This window comes from Lissotriton vulgaris, chromosome 3_1 (assembly GCF_964263255.1).
Source record: "Lissotriton vulgaris chromosome 3_1, aLisVul1.2, whole genome shotgun sequence".
NCBI classification, from domain to species: domain Eukaryota; kingdom Metazoa; phylum Chordata; class Amphibia; order Caudata; family Salamandridae; genus Lissotriton; species Lissotriton vulgaris.
This window is the reverse complement of record NC_141689.1, coordinates 1101653916-1101667262: the sequence shown is the minus strand read 5'-3', so window position 1 is coordinate 1101667262 and position 13347 is coordinate 1101653916. Positions and strand designations below refer to the sequence as shown.

The 13347-nt window shown below is 43.6% G+C and overlaps 1 protein-coding gene across 1 annotated transcript in view; it reads left to right on the top strand.

Moving 5' to 3' along the window:
- Positions 1-1288: 1288 nt before the first annotated feature.
- Positions 1289-13347, top strand: part of LOC147727486 (alcohol dehydrogenase 1-like) — a 384718-nt gene continuing 372659 nt past the window's right edge. The window contains exons 1-2 of the mRNA XM_086963637.1: positions 1289-1432; positions 1553-1654. Coding sequence (XP_086819763.1) covers positions 1289-1432; positions 1553-1654 — 246 coding nt within the window. The remainder of the gene's footprint in view (positions 1433-1552; positions 1655-13347) is intronic.

The following is a 13347-nucleotide window of genomic DNA, read 5'->3' as shown; positions in this document are numbered from 1 at the left end:
GTTTTAAATCTGTTGTTACTGTATATTGTTATTTGTTGTATTAACTACCTGCTTTTATCTGACGAACCTATTTCCTAACAAATTGATTACAACAATTGTTTTATTATGTCTAGGATCAAACAGACCATCATGATGCATTGTTCGCTTATATGATGATTATTGTATTGAGTGATTGTTCTTTTATACTTCTTTATCTTTTTTTTATGTAGTTCGATAGCTTTTATGACAATATCTGTCGAATAAAGCTTTACAACAACAACAACCTATACTGTTGGGATTCGATTTCTTGTTTCTAGAAAAATATACATTTTAAGAAGAACCACGATGGCACAGACATCCAGAGTCATGGAGGGATTACAGTGGCACATTCAACCATTGCCATTCAAAAATTGAGCCAGAGCCACAATAGCACATGCTGCATGCGACATGAGTGACGTTTCGCATTTGTCACGTTATGTTATGTTAATAGTGTTATATATCGATTGATTGCCCGAGGGATGTCTTGGCGCTAGAACCAGCAAGCTTGAAGAAGGATGAATTGGCACATACAACTTGTGACACAGGAGGACTACAATGGCCCACAAATCTTTTTAATGTTCATAAAGAAAATACATCATCCAATCAAATCTTGGAATGATATGAGAGGTGGTATAAAGAAATACCATGCAACATCAACAAAATAATCTAATGTGGGATATTTGTCAGGTGCTCCTGTTAAATACATTTTTTTCATGCATCCTTTTACCAACAATTGGTCTCATTTAAAAATGAGGCGTCAATAACACATAAATATTTTTTTGATTCTACTTTGGGCAAGGATTTACTTATAATGAAAAATATATTGCTTGTAGAGTGGGAAGCTAAATTTCAATGTAGGTTCTGTGTTCACGAAATAGTCCTTCCCATGTGTTGGAAACTATGACAAGTTTAGATTGTAATGCAAACAGTTCCAAGAAGACCAAAAGGTACATCAACTTGCCAATAATATCAGGCAGGAAATGTCTACTATCTGAAGCCTTATGCATAGGTTTTGGAAGAGTAGGGACTAAAGCTCTGGCAGACAGCTATGCTGTCAAACCAGACTTAAAGGAGATTCCTATATTTTGAGTATTGGACTACTACTTGCAATGAGATTTTCAAGTGAAATGTCACATTGATGCTCTATAACAAATAACAACATTATAAATAAAAAAGAAACATTTTGACGAATATTTTGTAAGTGGCCCAAGTAGGAGCAAAAACTGCAGCCAGGAAAGAAGCTACTCATTTGAATAGTTATTCATGGATAATGGCTCTTTTTCTGGAAGCTCAGATGTTTCAAGATACACATTCTAAGAAGAGACAATATAATTTAAACCAGCTTTGTGTGGCTTACAATCTATTGCAAACCGAAACTGACTTGATGTTCTGCTCTGTTTTTTTCAAGAATTGTGTTTGACAAATCGACACAGCAGCAAATAATCGAAATGAATGACATGAAATGTCAGATCGAAAACATTAGAACCAATGACTCAGTTCACAAATGCAACTAACATATATTTTTTGGTCACAGGTCATCAAATGTAAAGCTGCGATTGCATGGGCACCTCATCAACCACTGTCAATTGAGGATGTAGAGGTTGCACCACCAAAGGCCCGTGAAGTGCGAATAAAGGTAGAGAAAGGGTTATTTTGAATTTAATTTGTTCCCATGATTTATTTATATAAATCCCACATTTTCAATATGTGTAATAAGTGTTGATGTTGCCTGAGATGATGACGCGTCGATGATGGTGTTTGGCAGGATGCTCACTAATTTAATGCAATGGTTTAGGTGAAACAAAGGACATATTCTTCCTGGACTTTGATGTGCCCTTAGTTATGATGCGGAGAGTTTGATGCCAACCAAGAGAAGGGTCTGGAAGCTGCCTGAAAGTTGGGAGGTATGTGTTTATTGACTGGGGGAGGCGTGAGAGCTACTGTGGAATCACTACCACAAAAAGAGTGCAGAACATACCAGGCAACACACTTCAGGAATAGCAGGTAGAGGTGAGAGTTTGAGGGACCACCTAAGGATCCTAAAACTGCTCGGTTCACCTCTTGCGAAGGTTCATGATGAACATGTGTATAGAGTGGTTATTGTCTCTCTACGTGGTGTGCCAACATACCACTGCTCCAGTACTGCTCTAGAAATGTAGGGGTAGATTTACAAGCCCCTTGTGACACTTTTGCACTGCCAGTGCGTCACTTCTTGTGATGCAATGGTGGCATAAACAAAGGGCCAGGTTGAGGCCCATTTACAACGTGAGGCATCTAGGGCGACGCGTCCCGTTGCAAAGACCTGCATCAGGTATAATGTATGCAGGGTGAGCGTTCCCACGCTGGAAAGCTTCACAGAAGTGATGCACTTAAATCTACAAGATTTCACTACACCACTTCAAGGACGCCACTGCGTCAAAAGCCTACGCCTGCTTGGAGCAGGCATAAGGAGTGACGCAGTGTATTGGGACCAGGCCTCCCCATGCATTGCTGGAGCTACCTCATGCTTGCGTCATGACTCCAGCAAGGCATAACTTTTGCGCCAACAGATGCATCCACATTTCTGACACATCTGTCAATCCTTTTGCAATGGTGCGCCGTGTTGTAAATACAGCTCATCCATGGTGGCGCACAGGTTTAGGATGGAGGTGCAGGGAAATTGACGCATCTCTACAGATGCATCACTTTCTTTTAAATCTGCCCCTTAGTGTTTGCTTAACCCCTTCGAAGCTAATGACGAGCTGGGCTCGTCATGGCGCTTACCTGCCGTGCGCGGATGACAAGGCCAGCTCGTCATGTTTTATGATGTTTTTGTTTTTTCAGCGCAGGACGGGAAAACGCCTAGCAGCCATGTGGTTAAGTAATTAACTGCTGTACAGTTTGACCTGAAAAATGATTTTTGAGCCCCTCTTAGACTGCCTCAAGCAGCAGGATATTGACCTTGATCTAACCGTGTTGCTTACTACTTCATGACAGTGCTGGTTACCTGAGTTTCTCAGATTTAAAAGGACGGCAGTAGCTGAAAAGCATCATTCCCTATGTGATCCAGATCACCATCACACTAAAGTAACAAGTCATTTACAGCCTGATTCATGAACGGGCCGTTTTGCGAGGCTCAAATAGCGAATCATAAGGAATCGCTATTTGAGACTCGCAAAACGGTATTCATGTAGGAATCTCAATATTAATTGCGATTCCCACTGATTCCTTATTTGCGATTAGCTAATTGCTAATCGCAAATAAGGAATAACTCCCCATGCATTCCTATGGGCCAAAAGGCCCATAGGAATGCATGGGGAGTCATTCCTCATTTGCGATTAGCAATTAGCTAATCGCAAATGAGATTGCGAGTACAAGGGTGCCAGGGGTGTCCAAAGGACACCCTGTAGCACCCCTGCAATGGAAATTAACACAGGTGTTGCACACACACATGTCCAAAGGACATGTGTGTGTGTAACGTGCAACTCAGAAAAATGCATTTAAATGCATTTTTCTGAGTTTTCGCAATTTACCACGAGGTTTGACCTCGCGGTAAATTGCGGCCCGAAAATGCGATTTCGCAATTGTAAAATGGATGATGAATTACATTTAAGGAATCTCAAATAGAGATTCCTTAAATGTAAATCCTCGCAAATATGCGAAATAGCAAATAGCGATTTTTGCATTTGGGATGTTGAATCCCAAATGCAAACATCGCACTCGCAAAGGGCCAGATTCTCAGAATCTGGCCCTTAGTCTCTCCAGTCAGAGATAAAGGACAGTGCTCAACCTGGACGAACATGTTTCCTTTGGGTGAGCTCTGTAACTATTATTCCACTGCTGTTAGATACAAGAGACAATTCTTGGTTTGGAGGAGCACTAATTGGTGTAGAATGTCCTGGACAAGTTGTTTCTCTGAGAAGATGGTCGCTCGACATAGTTCATTTACTGTTGCTTTGGTCGATCCGCACAATATTTACATAAAAGTTCATATAAATAGTTCATATAAATACAGTAGGTGTAATGTACACTTTCAGTGAGGCCGACAAAAGCCATCTAACTTGAACGGAAAAGGGGATGCACAAGCCGTTTAGCAGGCTGTGCAATGTGCTTTTTGTTACATTGTGTTTCATAATACTATTTATACATTTAACTATTTTGTTCTGGCTTTGAAGTTCTCTTTTTAATAAATCTGAGGTTTTTCCCTGTCATGTGATCAAAGCCTTGTACAGTTTGTCTTGTGTAGAGACCTAATAATTACAGGTATTGGAAGCAACTGTTAGTCGTGGGAGCATATAAGCTTCTGGTACTTTGCTCTAGAAGGGAGAGGTGTAACTCAATCTTTCTAATCAACTATATGGTGGTACATTACCCCCAACATACATAATGTAAGAGTGGTACCATGACAATATACAGTGACACTAATCTGCTGGGATTTCTTTGTCCCATTGTTCCAATGTTCTCCCTACAAAAGTTGTGCTTTTTTGCTATTTTGAAGTTGAAATTGAACAGGAGTATTGGGAATTTAACCAAGTACTTGAGTGCCATACTTTGAGTGGATAAAATCTGCAAACCCTGGATTTTAATTAAATTTAAGCAGTGTGAAGAAGGTTCTTATCCTGACTTCTAGGGTTTATGGTGTGTTGATTAAATTACATTCTGCTGGAGAAGTCTCGAAGGCCAAGATTAATAATGAATTGGTAAACCAAGGGCATAATTTATGAGAGGGCTGCATCAAGTCTGCAACATACAACTTGCTAAATGCGTGACACAAACCTCTAAGTCAGATTTTTGAAGCCACACAAAGCCACTTTGTGTAGCTCTGAGTGGCTTCAAAATTCTGGAGTAAAACAACGTAGCGCAAATCACACTTAGCATCACTCTGCCCTGGGTAGGCATTCCAAGGGCATTCTGTGGATGTTCCCACAAAACTCCCATGGATTTTGAAATATCCCCAGTTTTTCAAGAACTTGTAAACCTGGGGATGCACTAACAACTTACACCTTCATGGGGGCATGGCATGAAGTGCAGCGAATATGGTTGCCTTTCCTTGAGCTCTGAAGCATCTCCGGTGCGGACGCTCAAGTTGGAATGCTAGTCGGTTGATTTTCTATCTCCTTTGGATGGCTGAAGGGTCCCTGAGCACTGAAGAGTATTTTTCATGCTCCGATCCATCTTTGGAAGAACGTTACATACGCTGTGGTTATGCCCTGAAATGGCGTCCGATATTGCAGCTACATCACGGCGAGCGAAAGATGGCGCAGTTCCTAAGATCCTCACAGTAGATTAAGTGCAGTGTGGAGGACTGCAGATTAGATTTCCTACAGAGACAGAGGTACTGTGTGCAGCAGGTTTAAATAATAAGACCTTTGGTCTTGGAATATATATTTACAAGTGCCGGGAGTGCTTGGTTCTTTCATCAATGGATGCTCGAAAATGGCGGCTGCTGAAAGGAACCTCATTGTTATGTGCAGTTCCTGCTGACAGGTTCTAGACTTGTCAATGAGATACAAATTCAGTGCTTAATATTTGCAGCATATTATCCAGAAGTTACTGTTTTTTTTTGCTGTTTGGCAATAATTCTTTCCAAATAATCAGCAACATTTCTGTGGATTTTTTACTCAAAATGGCAGCACTGCTGCTTCTCACCTCATGATTAATTCCTGCGTTGCTTAGGAGTGTGCTCCCATTTCTCATTGTTTTTCATAGTCTGGTGGTAAACACTTCTTAATACACTCAGTTTATTCATTCTCCAAATACGTGCTTGATACCACAGCAAGTGATTTGCAGTGTGTAGACAGAGATTCTCTCCACATAGCAGCCAGATTGTTTATTCTGATTTCAGTGGCTCATTCATATTGCCTTGCCTGCTCTTCTGAGAATATATTAAGGTTGCCTGATAGTGGTCATTGTGGTACGTGAGTAATTTGTAACATTCCATTCCTAAATATCTTTCTTTGATATTTTTGCATACTGCAGATAGCATATCTTGTTTCTAATCTCAACATAAATTATTATCGTCCACACAAGTGTACCCAATGGCGGAAGGTACATGTGGTAACATTAACAAAAGAGATTCCAAAGGGAACCTGAAACGTTCCAAACACTCTCCACCTGTCCTGGAATCACCGGTTTAAGGCCGTCCTGATTCTGCTTCAACTCTAGTGGCTATATTACTCAGGCTAAACACTGTGCATGACATAGCTCAAAGCACCAAAAGCAATACGATTTACTTCAGTTTGAGGTGACAGGGATTCGTAATGACTTTAAAGAACTTTCAATACATGTTTCTAATGCTAAGACAAGAATAAGTCATCTGGAAGATTACACGAATAAGCAAGCAAAACACATTCAAAATCTGAAACACTCTATTGCATCTTTAAGGAGCGATTTAACAGAACAGGAAGATCATAATCGGAGAAGTAATCTCTGTATTTTTGGAGTCTTGGAGGTGTCTTGCTTTGCCCTCCCCAGGTAATACAGAATACCACTCGGTGGCTCAAACACGACTAAGCAATAGACACAACACCACACCCCCTGGAAAGGGATTTCACTTTATAAAATGAAGCACATCAAATATTGTTTTCAAAATAAGGCTTTGTGGTTTTATTTATGCAATGCTCTCTAACAGAAAGGCTTCCCCAGATGCCAAATGAACAACATTCAAATGTTTAAAGATATATATATATATATATATATATATATATGTTCAAACCCTCTCTCCACACTGAAAAGAAGCTGAGTCGCACACGTGACTTCGTTATAGGTCATTTTAATTTAAAGGAGCAGCATGATACCGGACTTTACGACGCGTTTCGTTTCTCCAGGAAACTTTTTCAAGTAGTGTCCTGCACCTCAAAACCAGTCCGTGGGTTCCACAGTTTGTTAGTGTTTTTGCCACATTTCCTCCAATGGAATTTTAATACGGAAAGCATTCCTTTTTAAAGTAGCATTTTGAAGCCTGTGGTTCCGACGGCTGTCATTTTAAAACCCTCCAGTGGGCGGTGAATCAATCTTGCTGTCCCGATGCAAAGTTTTAATCGCTTGAAGTTACCCCGTGTCAGCCCACTTTTCGAGCTGACTGGGGACCAATACCGAGGTCCAGTCCTCGGCGGCACCTCTCTCCCTGTCCGTTTTGTCGGTCCTCACTTTGGTTCCTGCTGGGAGAGCGTTGGCGCTCTTATGGCGGTGCGTGACCTCTTCGGCAGAACCACGCCGATTTAAATGTTCAAACCCTCTCTCCACACTGAAAAGAAGCTGAGTCGCACACGTGACTTCGTTATAGGTCATTTTAATTTAAAGGAGCAGCATGATACCGGACTTTACGACGCGTTTCGTTTCTCCAGGAAACTTTTTCAAGTAGTGTCCTGCACCTCAAAACCAGTCCGTGGGTTCCACAGTTTGTTAGTGTTTTTGCCACATTTCCTCCAATGGAATTTTAATACGGAAAGCATTCCTTTTTAAAGTAGCATTTTGAAGCCTGTGGTTCCGACGGCTGTCATTTTAAAACCCTCCAGTGGGCGGTGAATCAATCTTGCTGTCCCGATGCAAAGTTTTAATCGCTTGAAGTTACCCCGTGTCAGCCCACTTTTCGAGCTGACTGGGGACCAATACCGAGGTCCAGTCCTCGGCGGCACCTCTCTCCCTGTCCGTTTTGTCGGTCCTCACTTTGGTTCCTGCTGGGAGAGCGTTGGCGCTCTTATGGCGGTGCGTGACCTCTTCGGCAGAACCACGCCGATTTAAATGTTCAAACCCTCTCTCCACACTGAAAAGAAGCTGAGTCGCACACGTGACTTCGTTATAGGTCATTTTAATTTAAAGGAGCAGCATGATACCGGACTTTACGACGCGTTTCGTTTCTCCAGGAAACTTTTTCAAGTAGTGTCCTGCACCTCAAAACCAGTCCGTGGGTTCCACAGTTTGTTAGTGTTTTTGCCACATTTCCTCCAATGGAATTTTAATACGGAAAGCATTCCTTTTTAAAGTAGCATTTTGAAGCCTGTGGTTCCGACGGCTGTCATTTTAAAACCCTCCAGTGGGCGGTGAATCAATCTTGCTGTCCCGATGCAAAGTTTTAATCGCTTGAAGTTACCCCGTGTCAGCCCACTTTTCGAGCTGACTGGGGACCAATACCGAGGTCCAGTCCTCGGCGGCACCTCTCTCCCTGTCCGTTTTGTCGGTCCTCACTTTGGTTCCTGCTGGGAGAGCGTTGGCGCTCTTATGGCGGTGCGTGACCTCTTCGGCAGAACCACGCCGATTTAAATGTTCAAACCCTCTCTCCACACTGAAAAGAAGCTGAGTCGCACACGTGACTTCGTTATAGGTCATTTTAATTTAAAGGAGCAGCATGATACCGGACTTTACGACGCGTTTCGTTTCTCCAGGAAACTTTTTCAAGTAGTGTCCTGCACCTCAAAACCAGTCCGTGGGTTCCACAGTTTGTTAGTGTTTTTGCCACATTTCCTCCAATGGAATTATATATATATGGGAGTTTTGGGAAGATATTTGGCGGCGTGGTTCTGCCGCGGGAGGACGCACAGTCAGCAAGCGCGCCGGAGGCTTTCCCGACTTGAACCCCCTCGTTTCTGGTCGTGACGCACGCATAGGGAAAGCGGTTGCCACCGGTGACCGGCACCGGTATGACTCTGTAAGCAAACTTGAAAATGGTTTTGCCAACAGCCCACGGAACAGACAGACACTTTTTATTGAAACAACAAACATTGAAAACACCGCCTAATGGAGGGCAGGAACTTCTGTTGTTAAAAGGACTACAAAACCCAGCATGCCTTGAACTACGCAATAGACCATTGGAGGTCTTGACCACTGGGGGTCAATAAAAGAAATTGTGGCAAATGCTTGTGGGACTGCAACAACAGCGATGGTGTTAAAGGGTGACCTTTGATAAAGTCCAAAGGTGGACGAAACGCGTCAGGTATGACACCCAAAAGAAAATAAAGTACCTGCTTGTCAACCCATGAGTGTGCGACTCCACTTCCTGCGCTGGTGGGAGTTTTGTGAAGATATTTGGCGGCGTGGTTCTGCCGCGGGAGGACGCACAGTCAGCAAGCGCGCCGGAGGCTTTCCCGACTTGAACCCCCTCGTTTCTGGTCGTGACGCACGCATAGGGAAAGCGGTTGCCACCGGTGACCGGCACCGGTATGACTCTGTAAGCAAACTTGAAAATGGTTTTGCCAACAGCCCACGGAACAGACAGACACTTTTTATTGAAACAACAAACATTGAAAACACCGCCTAATGGAGGGCAGGAACTTCTGTTGTTAAAAGGACTACAAAACCCAGCATGCCTTGAACTACGCAATAGACCATTGGAGGTCTTGACCACTGGGGGTCAATAAAAGAAATTGTGGCAAATGCTTGTGGGACTGCAACAACAGCGATGGTGTTAAAGGGTGACCTTTGATAAAGTCCAAAGGTGGACGAAACGCGTCAGGTATGACACCCAAAAGAAAATAAAGTACCTGCTTGTCAACCCGTGAGTGTGCGACTCCACTTCCTGCGCTGGTGGGAGTTTTGTGAAGATATTTGGCGGCGTGGTTCTGCCGCGGGAGGACGCACAGTCAGCAAGCGCGCCGGAGGCTTTCCCGACTTGAACCCCCTCGTTTCTGGTCGTGACGCACGCATAGGGAAAGCGGTTGCCACCGGTGACCGGCACCGGTATGACTCTGTAAGCAAACTTGAAAATGGTTTTGCCAACAGCCCACGGAACAAACAGACACTTTTTATTGAAACAACAAACATTGAAAACACCGCCTAATGGAGGGCAGGAACTTCTGTTGTTAAAAGGACTACAAAACCCAGCATGCCTTGAACTACGCAATAGACCATTGGAGGTCTTGACCACTGGGGGTCAATAAAAGAAATTGTGGCAAATGCTTGTGGGACTGCAACAACAGCGATGGTGTTAAAGGGTGACCTTTGATAAAGTCCAAAGGTGGACGAAACGCGTCAGGTATGACACCCAAAAGAAAATAAAGTACCTGCTTGTCAACCCGTGAGTGTGCGACTCCACTTCCTGCGCTGGTGGGAGTTTTGTGAAGATATATATATATATATATATATATATATATATATATATATATATATATATATATATATATATATATATATATATATATATATATATATATATATATATATATACATACATATGCAAGTGTTAGACCTGGCACCATTGGCGTGGGTCTCCCTTCCATTTTTGCTGTTGCCTCATGTATTTTTGCTGGTGTATATGCTTTGGGCACTGTGCCACTGCTATCCAGTGCCACAGTGCAAGTTCTCCCTACTGTACATTGATGTACTAATCAGTGGATCAATATTTGGCCATTTGGTTTACTTGTCAGACCCTACTCTAGTGCACTGAGTGTGTTCAGGGCGTGTAAGTCCAAATGCTGCTGGTGGGCCTGCAGCACTGGTTGTGCCACACACAGAAGCAGCCTTGTAAAATGTGTCTAAGGTCTGCCATTGCAGAGCCTGTGTGCAGTCTGGTACTGTCATGCTGACTGGGCAAGTGCACCCACTTCCCAGTCCCTAAACCTTCCCTTTTCTTCATATCAGTCACCCCTATGGTAGGCTCAATGGAAGGGTGCATTGTAAGTGTAAGGTAGGACAAGCCCTGATTTGTGTGGCACGTACTAATAGTGAATTACAGCCATTTTCATTTTTCACTATTGCAAGGCTACCTGTTCTCTATAGGCCATAATGGGCTGTTAGCGTTATTACATTTTATAATCCTAACTGTCTCAGAGAACATGGTAGAAATTCCAGGTTAGTATGACTGAACTCAGAATAATAAAATACATCTTGTAGTAAAGTGTATTTTAATATTCTGTGTTTGCAAATACCACTTTTAGAAAGTAGGTATTTGCTTGTCTAGCCATTCAAACCTGCCTCTGCTAGGTTGTGTATTCCTATGTCTGGTTTTGTGAGTGACAGGGCTGGGAAATTCCAGGAGACAGGCTGAGTCACCCAGTGGTGAATAGAGAGATCTGCATCTAGATGGGAGGGAGGAGTTGCACCTGAACTTTGAATAGGGCTGTGCCTGCCTTCCACAATGCTGGCTTCCCCCCCTGGGGAGCGGCTGATGTCTCCATCCTGCACACTGAAAGAAGAGAAGGAGTCCTGTAAACAAAGTGCTCCAGGACTGTACTTGCCTTCCACAATGCTGGCTCTACCTCCTGTAGGGCGTCTGATGTGCCTGCCTTGCACTGTGAAAGGAAAGGAGAAGTCTGGTAAACAGAGTGCTTCAGAACTGGTTTTGACTGGGCAAAGGTCCCTCGCCCCTCAGAGAACAAAGGATTTTGGGGTATAAATATTGGGACCCTGATCCCATGAAATTAGATCTCTTTGGACTACAAGAAGAAACCTTTACTGAGGAGAGGAACCTGAAGAAACCTAGGATAGATTATTCCCAAGCTGAAGTGCTGCTTGGGGGATTGGCCTGCAGTGGTTGCCTTACTGCCAAAGGAAGGAGAAAGGAACTTTGTGTACTTTGCTTTCAACTTGTGAAGGATCTCCAATGGCTTGGAAAAGAAAAGAGCTTGCCTTCTGCTGAAGTCTTAGGGACAAAAGACTTCACCCCCAGCTCCCCAGAGTCCTTTTGGAAGTGCCTGCTGCTGTTTTGGGCCTTCTGAGGAACTGCGTGTCTCAAGAAGCTGGAAGCGCGACTCAATGAGAAGAAGCGTGTTGCCGTCGCTATGCCTGCTGTCGAAACTCCAAATGGGGGTGTCGCCGCTGTAGTTGTCGCACTGCACCGCATCAGGAGAAGAATCTCGCAATGAGGTCGGAGAGTGTAGCCGACACTGTTCCTGCCGTCGCAACTCGGAAGGAGGGTGTCGCCGCTGGAACTGTCGCATTGTACCGCATCGACAAAGAGTACCTCGCACCCCCGAGAAGCGCGCCGCCATCGGAGCTGCTGCCGTTGCATCTTGGATGTCTCTGCTGTAGTTGTCGCATCGAGCGGAAGCTTCATGCATCGTGGGAGAAGAGCGTCGCCGCTGGAGCTGTTGCCAACGCATCGTAAGGGTGTCGCCGCTGCAGTCCACCCATCGAACCGAGAACTTCTCGCATCCCTGAGAAGCGTGCTGCATCTGGAAGATCTTCACGTCTTTATTTCTTTGCACCTGACTTTCAGAGTGTCACATCTATGAACTAATCAGAACTAAGCTTAAATCTACCATCTTAAAGTAATCAGAGTGTGTATTTTTGTCGTTTATGGTCTTGTGATAACTCTATATAAAGTCTACTGATTTTTTATATGAACCTGTGTGGTGTCCATTTGTAGTGTTGTCACTGGGTTACTGTATGTGGTCACGATTGCTTAACTTACACCACCTCTGAAATAAGCCTTGACTGCTTGCACCATGCAGTCTAGAGGGTGAGCAGGGGTTATTTTAGGAGTGTAATCCCCTTGTCCTGACTAGAGGAAAAGGTCCCTATTTGTCACAAGTACCTTCCTGTGCCAACTCGAGTCCCCCAAATCTAACAGCAAGCAATAATAACACACTTGGTAAATGCAACTGTTAAGTGCATGGATAGTAATGAACACAAGAATAAGCAAGTTATACTGGACCTCCTGCAAGAAATCGTAAAGGTATATACACTAAATACATCAACTGATTACAACCACTGAAGAGAGACATGAATGTGCACACAGGCACCCACACTTCACAGTGAAAACACCGCAGATGATTATACCCACTGTAAACTGAAGGTGCACACTGTCAGTCACACATCACAATGACTGTTATAGCCGGAAACTGTATATGCATGCGAACAGCCACGTATCACAGTGGCAAAAATCAAAAACATTTCACCTGGTGCAATCTTTATCCGGATCCACTCCAGACTGGGTGACTCACAGCCAAAGTCAGGAGACTCAGCAGCCAGTTGCCTGCATTGACCATGCGTCCACAGTTCAGGCTCAAACAATCCCGGTTTCTAAGTCATCAAACCTCAGCTTGATAGTCTCAAAACACACTAGAAGGTTCGAGAGGCCTTCCTTCCGCGCCAAAGAAACTTACTGGAATTGGCCACTTTCCGTGCAAGCATTCCAAAGGCAAAAAAAGTTCTGACATTTCCTCTACATTCTCACATGTTCCACCCTTGATCTTAACTAAGCTTACAAAAGCCTCTGCCGGTACATTCAACAATAACAAAGGAACCTTGAACGTGGATAAACAACTCAGGATTCACGATGAGATGAGGGCATGTCAAAGCCAATATTAGGAACGTCACAATACTTCCCAATGTACAACACAATGCACATTTGTGCACCACTGCCTATAGCATCACACACTTAATCTGCCAATGTACAACATAATGGGCATTTGA